Here is a 13,111-nt window from a genome sequence, read left to right on the forward strand (position 1 = left end):
TATGACAGGCACCTTTCAGAACAGAGGCCTTCCATAGTGCTTTACTGTTAATTAAATACTTATTTTGAAATGTAACTGGTATTCTAAATGTAGAAATAGCAGAGGCAGTTTGTACACAGTGAGATTTTAGCAATGAAATATACGTAGATCAGGGGTTTTTTAGGCTTCAACTTTAGACTCTGTAATGGATAAAATCACTCTGCCTCATGATCCAGCAAAGTATCAAGTTCATTATGGAGCTACTGGAAGGTTGATCATGAGGATGCTGCATGTCTGGTGGGTACAAGTCTGTGGCTTTGTAACAATAGATACAGTACTAGTAGAAGTCTGTTACTGTACGACATGGGTATAGTATTGTTACAGGTCTGGGACTATTTAGCACTTTCGTATAATACTGGTGTGTCCATATACGTCACAGTAATGGCACAGTACAAGTGAATCAGGTTAGTTTCACAGGTTGGTGTCTTAACACTGGGAAACAATGCCGGTAGGGAGAGATTGGTGTCTTAACACTGGGATTCTGTGCCTCTCGGGACAGGTCGGTGCTTAACTGGCCTATGTGTATTGTGTACAATTCTGTTCGGCCCTTTATGAAAGAATATTGAGGTTTTGAAGGGAGTCCATAAGAGGTTTATCAGGGTGCTGTCTGGATTAGAGGACATGTGCTAAAAGAGGAGTTTGGACAAATATGGGTTGTTTTCTCTCAAGCTTTAGAAACTGAGGGGCAGCCAGACAGTAAAATTTTTTAAATGATGGGATGAATAGTCAGAATGTCACATGCTAGAGGACGTGCATCTAAGGTAGAGGGGGGTGTAAGTTTACTGATGTACAGGGCAGTTTTTTTTTCTTACAGAGAGTCATAGATGGATCGAATGAGGTGCAGGGATAATGGTGGAAGCAGACATGACAGTGACATTGAATAGGCTATGAGTCACAGGATTATGCAGAGAATGGAGTGATATTGCAGGCAGAAGTTATTCTCTTTACTTTGGCATGGTGTTGGGCGCAGACATCTTTTGCCTGTATCATACTGTTCTATGTCGAAGTCAAGTCCATATTTGACACCGGGGTAGAATACCGGTGGGTACAGGGGTCATTGTGTAACAATGCTGGTGGGAGATGGCAGTGCACACGGTGGGGTGTGTTGTAGGGTTAATCAAAGGATGCAGGGCCCTGTGATCAGTGCAAGCAATACCACAGAACTATTTACTGGGAAAACTCTTCTCATTTGTGTGCTTGTGTGGTATAACCTTCATGATGTAACCTGCCTGCTCTTGCTGGCACCTTACAGGTAAAAACGGCGAGCTGCTACCCACGACGGAGGAGGCAGAGGAACTGGAGCGAGCACTGGAGGCGGTGACCTCGTACACCGCCTCGCTGGAATGCCTGAGTTCAATTGGGGAGCTGGCGCACACGGATGGCGACGGTGACCAGGAGCTGTCAGGCAGAGGGATGGGCGTATTTGTGGCCGCTGCCTCAGGGATCCCGGCCCTGGGAAGAGCAGTTAACAACGAGCTGGGAGACCTCCTGAACGGGCGCCTGTCCACTGAGAACTTCTCAAGCCTGGAGCTAGATGAGAATCTCCTACCCCCACCCTCAGCACTGCCCAGCCCGGCTAGTCAGGCGCAGGCCGCCTACACGTCTCCGTCAGCAGCGGGCTTGGCTGCCCTCGGGGAGCGGCTCTACCCACCTGCCCACTTCCACGGGCTACGTGCTGATGCCAGCCGCGCTTCGCCCCGGGCCCAGGTGCTGGGTAAGGCCGAGGAGCTGCTGACATCACGACCGCGCTGTGGAAGCGAGCATTCACGCTCGTCGCCCTATAGCAGCGAGCATGCCCCCTCACCATACAGTGATCACGTGAGCTCACCACCCCGCCCCCAGTCGTTCCCAGGCGATGGCCTGAGTGCACCGTTCTCACCTGACGTCACCTCTCTGCTGCCTGCTCACGTCCTGCCGGCTCAACTCGTCAACTCCCGGCCCCAGTGGGGCACCATCAGCCTGAGCGACCCAGCTACCTTCAGCGGTCTGGTGACGTCCGGGCCTGAGGGCCGCCTCCTCTCCACCTCACTTTCCACCCCTCACTCACCCTCCACCTTCTCCAGTGCCACGGCGCCTGGCAACACCGTGCTCCTCAGCGGTCTGAGCCACGCCAGCTTTGGCGGCAACAACGGCGGAGGAGGTGCAAACCTGGCGCCCTCTTCACCCCCTGAGGTGTCGCCAGCCAACTCGGCAGCCAAGCAGCCACTGCCGCAGTTCAGCGCTGCCTTTGGCCCGCAGCTCGGCTCCCACAGCGGCATCCCCAAGGACGTTCAGCCCACTCACAGCTCAATAGCACCCCCCACAGGCTTCTCCGTAACTGTCTCCGCCACCAGCACGAACAATGCCACGGCTCCGTTCAGCCCCTCACAGTGAATCTACGCTGGGTCATCGGGCGAAACAAGACCACCCCTGCCTCCTGCCTTGCAAGTGAGGGTCGACACGTTGCTCTGACTTTTTTGCCCATACTGGTGTCTTGGAGTTGAAAGATTATCAACTAGTTTTATTGCTTAAAAAACGCCTTCCCGTGTGGCGGTCGAAGGGGTAAATGTATCAGGAACCAAACTCTGCGAGAGCGTAAACTTGTGACCAAGCAGAGATGCCAGTGATTTCTACCCTTAATGGTCAACAGAGCAAAAAATGATGAGTTATGCTCATTGTTGTATTCAACCTTCCAAAAGGAACAAAAAAAAATGCCTTTTGTAAAGATTTTTTTGAACGATAAACACAGATCTCTTTGCACACCTGTTCACGTAGTATACTTCTCTTCCATACTTAAGTATTTGAGAAACCTGCCCCTATCATTGGCATCTCTGTGGCAAGCAGCATTTTAGCAAATCGGCAGCCAGACCACCTGCAGCAGTTGCCTGTGGCAGAAATGGCAGGCAGATTCCAGACTTCTGCCAACTTTTTACCAGATATTGCCATTGCTTACCTGGATATTTTGCCAAGCAGCCACTGAGTTCAGGTAACTTTCTTTCCACCTTACTAGGGCCTTGTGTTCTTTTCGAAAAGGGGATTGGTGACATTTCTCCCCTTTCCTTTTCAGGGCTAAAAGAGCTTAATACATTCAGTTTGAGTATATTTTTTATGTAAATACATTAGTACATTTTATGATGACATTACTTATCTATAAAACCATTAATGGCACACTGTTAAGTATCAAACTCAAGGTAGATGTTTGGCTCATTGAGGCTTTTTATATAATAAAATGGACACATACATACCACAGATGTATACAGACAAACACACAAAGTTGTAGATCAGGTGCCCATGGTCTCTGCACAGACATGCCCCAACACTGCTGTGACATTCTCAAGCAAGGTGTAGAACTAACTTATCATTTTATTTGGTAAAATTCGATCCTGAAACAGTCTAAATTCTTCTGTGCATGGACTACTAGCAAGCAAATCATTTCACTCAGCAAGGACACCAGGGCAGGTTTTATGAATGCCATGTTTGTAGAAGCTCCAACTCCCAGGCTCAAAGTCATGAAAAAGAGTTACCTTTGCCATCTAGCTGAGCATGGCACCTTTCTTCAACAACACCTTTCACCTTTCCTCTGCAGATTTCTTTATGCCTGCCCTTTATTGAAGTGGCATACGGACATTAAGGCATCAATTATTTTTGCTCCAATTTGTACATTTTTGTGAGTAGCCAGTCAGAGTTACCCTTCCCAAAACGGCAAGTGCTGCATCTGGATTAGACATAATCACAATATGAGATGTTCACTGAAGCTTTTGTTGCATTTTAGTTAGCTGGTAAAATAACCTTTGGTATTGGACAGAAACGATAATGAGGGTTTTTCTAGGGATGGTGTGGAGTTAGCTGGGGTGGATATATATTTCTTCCATTTCCTGCGACCCTTAAAAGCAGGGCTTTTGAGGTGTCATCAGATCCTTATCTGCTTCAAAGCACATGGAATCCAAATTTGCTCTCAAACCGATCTGTTACTTTTAATGTTCTCTGTGGCAAGTTCATTTGCAGTCTGGGGGTGCTTATCCCTGGCTTCCAGAATTTAATTGTTTATTCCACTGCCTCAAGACCTGCAAAAACAAACTTGGATGCAAGTGGCACAAAACAAAGCTAGCTAAATTGTGCCATCCACTGCTTTCTGCAATGCATCCAGTGTCTTCTAATGCCAAATATGTCAGATTTTTTGAGAGAAAGTTTATTTATGTTAAAGGCTTTGAATATGTATAAAATATATTCAGTGGACTATATGCGTGTGCATCTTGTAGAGTTTTTAAATGGTATACTACAATAGGGTTACCCCAGTTTTAACACCTTAAGTTAATCACATGTACACACACACAAACACACACAATATTGTATATAATATATATTGTATCTATTTACAAACTCCAATGCCATCTCCTTCCTTGATTGCAACACATCTAAATTAATTTCTGCAGCTCCTCTGTTAAACCCTGTTTGTTACTACACCATCCAATTCCCAAAGCATTGTTCCCTTGCAAATTTCCTGCTCTCTCAGAATTTCCCATCCACTTAAAAAGTAGAGATTGAAAGAGCAGGGAAGAGTTTCATTGAAACTTCTGAATTGAGGAGCCATCTCCAATGCATCTTGGAGAAGGTGTGCAGGATTCCAAGTTGGCGGTTATTTTTTTTAATAAAGGTGACTTTGCAGCACATCCTATAACAGATCTGTGCCAAATACGTCTTGTGGAAGGGATATATAAACAGATCATGCATTTCCAATATTCAGTTTTAATTTAAATACCCAAATTTAGTTAAACCCGATGCTCTCTCTCATCATGAAATATGCATTCTCATTATACTTTAGTTGTTTACCTAATTGATTGCCATAATGAAGTGCTTTATTATTGTGTGTTGGTTTAAATCAAGTGAGATCTAGTTTAATATTGCTTTGTGTCAGATTTGGTTAGAGGGGAAGGAAGCAGTGAATTTTCACTGTTGCGCTATAGTGGGACTAGCTCTGTACAAGTGGTCCAGTTGCCTAGTAGGAGGAGAAAATTATGGGGGCTTTTTTGCTGTCTGTTTCACGTGAATGGACGTCTTAAAGCTTGTGAAGTAGAGCAAGTGTGGAAAAGAATCACGTTTGTAATTCTGGCTAACTGGTTTTACATTCCAGTTTGTTCTAGACATGGTATTCCTGTTGGAGTTGTGGCTGAGGGACTGGTGTGTGTGTTTATAAGACCATAAGAGAGAGAAGCAGAATTGGGCCATTCAGCCCATCGAGTCTGCTCCACCATTCCATCATGGCTGATTTATTATCCACATCAACCCATTCTCCTGCCTTTTCCCCATAGTCATGATGCCCTGACCAATCAAGAATGTATCAACATCTGTTTTAAATGATTTGGCCACTACATCCATCTGTGGCAATGAATTCCTCAGATTCATCACCCTCTGCTAAAGAAATTCCTTTTCATCTCTGTCCTAAATGGATGTCCCTCTATTCTGAGGCTATGCCCTCGGGTCCTAGACTCACTTACTGTTGCAAACGTCCTTTCCGCTTCCACTTTATCTCGGCCTTTCAATATTCAATTAGGTCCTCTGTCATTCTTCTAAACTCCAGAGAGTGCAGGCGCAGAGCCATCAAACGCTCATCATATGGTAACCCTTTCATTCCCAGAATAATTTTTGTGAACCTCCTCTGGACCCTCTCCAATGCCAGCATATACGTTTGTATTTTCTTAGATAAATGGGCCCAAAACTACTCATAATACTCCAAGTGCAGTCTGACCAAAGCCTTATAAAGCCTCAGCATTGTATCCTTTTATATTCTAGTCCTCTCAAAATGAATGCTAACATTGCATTTGCCTTCCTTACCACCAACTCAACCTGCAAGTTAACCTTTAGAGAATCCTGCCCAAGGATTCCCAAGTGGGTTATTGCCAGCAAGCAACTGAGTAATTATCTCCAAGCAGGGAGCCATTTCATCAGAACCCTTTCTAACAATTCTGACAAAAATAAACAGGTCATAAGCTTCCTCCTCAAATTCTGTTGGTGCATTTCTTACCACTAACCTACTGCTTTGACTCTGGTTGCTACTTAACCCCAATCTGTAACCACATGTCTATCACTCTCTAATCTGTGCCTCCTCCTCTGACCCTTTGGTCTGTAAGCTTCTCCTTTCCTGAACAACACCCCCCCCCACCCATCCCCGGGTGTATTTATGCATCTCTTCAATCAACCCTCCTCCTTCCCCATTCTGTTAATATTATTGTCTTCACTCTTTGGCCTGTGTGTTTCTCCATCCTATCTCCTGGTATGTGTATTTGGGTGTGGATTACTTCTGGGCTATTCTATCCATTATGATGGAATATTATGCTTTCATTAAATTCCATGTGTTTTGGTAAGACCACCACATAGCTATAGAATTAGGGTGCCCTTGATTTTCAGCCTACTAGACTAGGAAACTGCTGCTATGACATAGGTTGGAATTGTGCTTTGAATCTTAATTCTGTGCAGCCTATTATTGGGATCATCAGCTAATTGTGCAATGTGTTAATATGTTGGGACCAAGCCACCCCACCATCCCTACAATGAAGTTCTTGGGCAATAGTCCCACTCTTCCAGTTACTTGTCAGTGACCCTTCTCTAAAAATTTTCAGATTATCTTTGAATAAACTACAATCTTAAATTATTCCATAGCATCTTATCCTGACCTCTAGAGGAGCTCATTTTGGTTTGTGTTTTGCTTCCTTGGTAGCTTAAAAGAAAGAAGTTATCCCTGGCTTTTTCTTAATCATTTTATTAAAATAAACACACACTTGCTTTACTATTTCAGTTTCTATAACTGTGGAGCTGAATTTCATGTCTCTGAGAGAGGAAATATTTGGTTCTTGTTTCTTGTTGCACTGAAGTAAGGGTATTCTTTCAGTGGTGTTACCTGACACAGGTCACGGTCCTTCCTCCAACATTAATTGTGTTCAAATCATTTAGTTTCTACTTTTGTTGTCCAGTTCCACTGGAATGGTTTCCTGGCTACTGCTTAGCCTTTAAGGGTAGTAAACTGTGCAGCTTTGCCCCAGATGCATTCACTGAACATTTGTCTTGTTCATTATTTAGCAGCACAGGTCCTGTCAGATTGGAAGCTGTTTGCAAAATGAGAGGGAGAGATCTTTTGACAGAAGCTGTGATTGGCCTGTGTGCGCATCCTCGATGCTGATACAAGCAAAAGGTTTACTCAAATGTCCAAGAGATGTGCTTTGGTCTGACAGACACACTTGCCTATGGTGTTTAATATCAGAGGTAAGAATGTGAGGATTAAAGAGTTACACATGTGCCACACTATGCTGTAGCATTGTACCACTGTGCTTTCACCTTCAGGCTTATGGAAAGAAGTTGGATGAGTAGACTTTACTTGCTTTAAGCAGAAATGATGCTGTATTGAACTACATTTAATATGGAAATTATAGCAACTCTCATCCAGATTTCTAACTGTTGAAATACATGTTAGTGCCCTAAACAGCTTTCATTGTATGAAGTTCAGCTTATTTTCCCATTTTAAGCATTGGTCCTTCTGCTTTGTTCTGCCCACCTCCATGATCAGCTTGCAGAGTTTTCAGAAAGCTCAGTGGGCCTTATGTTCCCTCTGTTTGCTCAGTTAATGTTGCTGAAGTGGTCCCAGATGTTACCAAAAGCTCCTAACACCTGACTCCCTGCTTTGGTTGAATTGATATATGGCATTTAAGGGAATGATTTAGTTCAAAGAGCTGTGGGGAAGTGCTGTGTCACAAGGTTAACTCATATCGCCTGCACCTTTAAGATGGAGCACCCCAATGGATTTGTAAACAAGGCCAGAGTTATTTTTTGCTCAGACTGAACTATTCACAAGACCTTTCCTGATATCAACAAGTGGGTCTGATATCAGCTTCCCTTTTACCAGTCAGTTCCCTTTTTGTTAAGGATTACCATCAAACTTGAAATTTTGCTGCATGTTTACCTTACCTATCCTCATTAGCATCTTCCAGTTTTATTTGCCTTGTACCCAATACCCATTGCCTGCCAATAAGTAGTAGTTTCACTTGCCCAGTTGGCATAACTTGGATGCTCTGTTTTCCCTTTGATCAGTAGGTTCCAGGCACAAACTGGCAAAACTCGGCTGAATAATTTCCTCCCAGCATTCTAGTATAAAACCACATGTTGGGTCAGAGAACATTACACCAAGCCAGCTCCTAGCTTGGCTACATATTCTCAAGGGATTCTACAGGTGCCAGAGGAACTCAGCAGGTCAGGCAGTATCTATGGACTTCATCAGGCCAGTCCTAATGAAGGGTCTCTGCCTGAAATATTAGCTGTTCATTTCCCTCCATAGATGCTGCCCGATCTGCTGAATTACTCCAGGATTTTGTGTGTGTGTGTTTGTTGGTCACATATTGGTTTGCATTGAACAGCTAGGAAAAAAACTGTGTTGGATGATTTTGAGCACCTGGTGTTTTGTTCCACCAGATATGAAAGGCCAAGAATAAAATCTTAGCCAAATTGGAGTGATTTATTTATAAATATATTATAAGCAATGAGCTTTGAATTATTAGCAACTAGTGTGAATCATTTGAAGTACACGACAAGGCCATTCAGATGTTGGAATGGAGAGGGTAATCCCAGCAGTTAACACAAAATTCTGGAACTGAATTCCCAAACACATGCTACCCAAAGAAGTGAATTGAAGAACTTCATAGGAAAAAAGCCATACTGAGTTTCAGTCAACACTTGATCAGATAATAACTTTTACCATCCATCGTTGGAAAGGATCTTTATATTAATTGCAGGACTCAGCACTACAATGATTTGTCCTTTCAGTTGTTATTTTTTCAAGCATGATTGTTATAATCTCAGGCTTGTCAAAACACAATGACTTGTGTTTTTGTGCACATAACTGTTTTCAGTCTTGTTTGTAGTGCAGACTGAGCAGATTTGTGACAAGGAATATTTAATATTGGGATGAACTGTAGAGATGGTAGATAGTGAGCAGGGGGTTAGCTAGTAACTCTTCACCTTTAGGACAGGATCACACTTCATTCAGATAAAGACCCCCTCTATAAGGTGCTTGGTGTTTACAGTGAGCTTAAAACAACTTGGCTTAAGATCAAACTCGGTGAGATGAAAGCCCTACTTGATATGTCAGTGATGATAAATCTGGTTCTGATTGTAGTTTGGTCTACTTTCCAAAGACAGACAAAGCCACCCCCACAATCTCTGAACAAGAATGTCCCATCAGGATGTAGCAGGCTTATAAATATTTATAAACAGTATGAGCAAAGGTTAGTAACACGTGAAACACTTTTAATAGTAATACAAATGCACTATTGAGTTGCAATCCAGCATTTGAACCATACTACACCATACTCTGATCAGGCAATAATCTTCAGATCAAGGTAAGTTTGACTCAATATTTAATTGAGACTTAATATTTTAAAAGGAACTTCTACCCTGCCGTGTAAAAGGAAAGAAATGCAGATACATTGAATGTTGACTGCATTTAACAAGCAGCTGATCACGGAGACATGGGTCATTGTGTGACTGTAACGTAGCCTGATTTTTGCGGCATACTGATTGACTTGAGGATTTACTGCTGTCATAAGCCCATCACTTCTTGTGAGTATGACTTACTTTTCCAGTGGACTGGATGGCCCTGCTGTTTTTATTGGAACAAATTTGGACCCGGATAGTGTATACAGATTGGCTCACAGTTGTCACTTGTCTCTGACAAGTTTGTATGGTGTAACTTTGAAATAGGAACTGAATGAACACAAACTATAATGTTCTAAAGGTAAATACTAAGTTGATAAATTTCTATTTTAATACTTCCAGCTCTTGGACCAGGTGTCAAGTCACAGGTTGTCAGAGTGCTTTTGGTTCTTTTAGGCATCACAATATATATGGCAAAAGAGAGTAAATGTTAGTAGCAGTGTGTCAGCTGCAGGTTGACAATAGAATTTACAATAAAAGATCTATTTTCTATCGGAGTCTACTTTAACAGAGGCAATATGAACTGCAGTAATTAGAGCTACAGCAAAGTTTCACAACAAATGTAGAGTTATTTCTCTAGCAACATACAGTGAGTGGAGTACATACAGTAGTTTCATATCAATGTATGTGATGTCAGTCAAATCACCTACTGTAGTGTCTCCAAGCATAGGTGACAAGGAAATTAGTCTCACATCTTTACTCTGCCCCAGACTTGCGTTATTACTATTGCAGTGTTTTATTAATCTACATAAGGGCAATCTTCATTTTGTTCATAACCTGAATGGGATGACCTGGTAATTTATCCTTTTATTGACAGTGAAAGTCATTGCTTTCTCTAATTGTATATTTATTGATTTCTCAATGAAACCCTTTTTAGAACTTTAAAAAAGTTCAAAGCAAGTGATGCTGAGTGATAGATTCTTAATTTTCATACATATATATATATATAAAAAATTTATAATATCTTATTTCTTATTAGGAGGAAAAGGTGAAGGCCTGTATGTTAAGCTTGTATATTGAGCGTAAACATAAAGCCATCCTGACATTTTCCTCTTATGTTCTCAGGTTTAATATATTAAAAAAATATAGGCAGGGAGGAGAGAATGGAAGACAGTTAGCAATGAGAGAATTATTTTTAATTCCACTTTTATTAGAATTTTGCAGGAGCTAAATGCCTAACATCCAGAGATGGTCTGTTTAAAAAGCAGCAGGAACAGAACAAGAACATAGAAGCTGATTTCTTATGGATGTGTAGATTGTGGGATTTCTCTTGTAAAGTGCCACACTTTTGGCACAATAGTTGCCAGCTTCTCTTGTTGTTTTACTATCTTAAACTGAGGCAGCAATGGTTATTATGGATAAGCTATAGAGACCAAGTTAGAAGCACAAGTAGCCTGTGTTTTATATCACTTTCCCAACCATGCACTGTACTTGGTGGGAATACTGTCTGCTCAGTAAGTCACAGGTATGGGAATACTTGTGCACAGCTCTGTGAAACTTCCAGTGATGTTTTTGTGATTTAAGGGCATGTAGTGGCAATAACACAAGTTGTATTTTATATAAAGTTGTGCATATAATTTTTAAAACAATAAACTTACAACTCACTAGAAGTAGATTTAACCAAACTCTAGAAATGTGTGTATGCAGTTTAATTTGAGAGGCCTGGATTGTGTTACCTTTACCTCTTTCTCAAGCCCTTTTCCTTTACTAACCCTATAATATTAGAGGTCTCATCAGGGTTTGAAAATGTCGCCCCTGAGCAGGATTATATTAAGGTGGAGACCCACTACTTGTAATCTCACTGTGTGTCTTCCTATCTTGACCTTTGAATGAGGTATGGTGTCATCACTGTGTGTGTGTGTGTGTGTGTGTGTGTTTTTGTTTGTTTGTATATACAGGTGTGCATATCCATACAGATGAAAGAACTCCCTCCATTTATATCCTGGGCCCCACTGCCTCTTAATTCAATGTCCAGAACTAGGTTCTTCCATGAATTAGGGAGAATCCTTATGGATCCATGGAAATTGCATCATATTTTGTAGTTTCACTACTGTACGAGAGTAATGTCCCTAAAGGCAAGCCTGTGCATATAAATTGGATGTGACTCATGCTGGACATGTGTTTTTTAAGATTAGCTGGTCAAGCAACAAAGGCATCAGTAAAGCTTTTACTGTATCAACTCAAACAAAATTTAGTGTTTCTAATTTTTAAATGGAACTTATAACTAATCCCCCAAAGTAAACTTCATAAAGAAGAGCTTTTGAGGTGAGCTGTGGAACATGGATAACAGTTGTTAATCCATAATCCATAGTTTTCTAAACTGAATTCCTGGAGCGAAAAAAAGATCTCACTAGGGTTATCAGCCAGTTAGCTCTAATCAGACAAACATTCAAAAAAATCCAACTTAAATCTTTGCAGCAACTTTTGGATTCCGTGCACCTTCTGTCCTTTGGATGTCAGGGACCTGTGCAGGAGTCAAAAAAAACAACATATTGTGCTAAAATAATCTGAACAAGAACAGGAACTGTTGGAAGTATTCAAACCCCAGTTAGACTGAGAATAGTTCCCATCCTGCCACCTTGTGAAGGTCCTCAATAACTGATGCAGGCAGATTTCCATGTGCTTCTATCAATTATCTCAAAGCACTTAATTGTATTTTCAATTTTTCAAAACAAATGTGGGAAAACATCATTAAAAATGATGGTGATCCCTCATTCCTCTGAAGGAATGACATTTCAAATGAGTTGTGTTAACGGATTGGTGATTACAGGTTTCATTTGATGCATCGTGCTCTCTTATGCCTCTTATTGTGCATTTAAAAGGGCAATATTCTTTGAAAGCACTCAACATCCCTAGGACACATTGTAGTTCTGGCTGGGATAGAAGAAAATAAAATATTTTAAATCACTAATATTTCAGTGAGTAGCGTATCCAAAAGAAAATTCCTATTCCACCATCCTGCCCTGACTGTACCTGGTATTTGCCACAAAGTGCCCAGTTTTAAATCTCATCTGCTCACATTATTGTTATCCCAGCTCCACGAATGGTTTATATCAGGGACTTTATGGCAAAAGAATACAGCACGTGGAAAAATACAACAGTCCTACAAACTGATTCAGCATACAAAAACAGAAGAGGTGGCTCCAATTTCTTATACTCAATGAATGTACTGTATTTCTGTTTTTAAATGATAGGGCGAGCTAATAATTAAATTAGTCACCTTTTGTTATTGTCCTTGTTTAATTTGTTTAAGGTATTTTTTGTATACAAAAGTTTACATTTTTTATGTATATTTTTCTGTGTACAAACTATGTAATATGTGTATAAACACTGTATGTAATATCTGTATATAGTGTGATAAATGATCTTTGTTTGAATGTATAAATAAAAACTTGCTGTGAAGAAAAGAAAATTCAAATCACATCAATACATTACCAATCCCTTGTCCCTTTCACAATAGTAAAATACCCCAAAGCACTTCAGGGCACACAGAGAAAACTTGGCAGCAAATCGGATGTTAACTTATAGGAGAAGCGACTTGAAACAAGGAAGCAGTTAAAGGAGTGAATTCCAGAAAGTGAAGTGTTAGAAACTGAAGGCAAAGACGATGGTTAGG

At 41.3% G+C, this 13,111-nt stretch overlaps 1 protein-coding gene across 2 annotated transcripts in view; it reads left to right on the forward strand.

The window, feature by feature from the left end:
- ino80db (INO80 complex subunit Db) overlaps nucleotides 1-12,892 on the forward strand; it is a 127,069-nt gene extending 114,177 nt beyond the window's left edge. For both annotated transcript variants that reach the window (XM_063051611.1, XM_063051612.1), the window contains exon 10: nucleotides 1,292-12,892. In XM_063051611.1, the coding sequence (XP_062907681.1) occupies nucleotides 1,292-2,412 (1,121 nt within the window). In that variant the 3' untranslated portion in view covers nucleotides 2,413-12,892. The remainder of the gene's footprint in view (nucleotides 1-1,291) is intronic.
- Nucleotides 12,893-13,111: the final 219 nt, after the last annotated feature.

Source organism: Mobula hypostoma, chromosome 6 (assembly GCF_963921235.1).
Source record: "Mobula hypostoma chromosome 6, sMobHyp1.1, whole genome shotgun sequence".
In the NCBI taxonomy this organism is placed as follows: Eukaryota; Metazoa; Chordata; class Chondrichthyes; order Myliobatiformes; family Myliobatidae; genus Mobula; species Mobula hypostoma.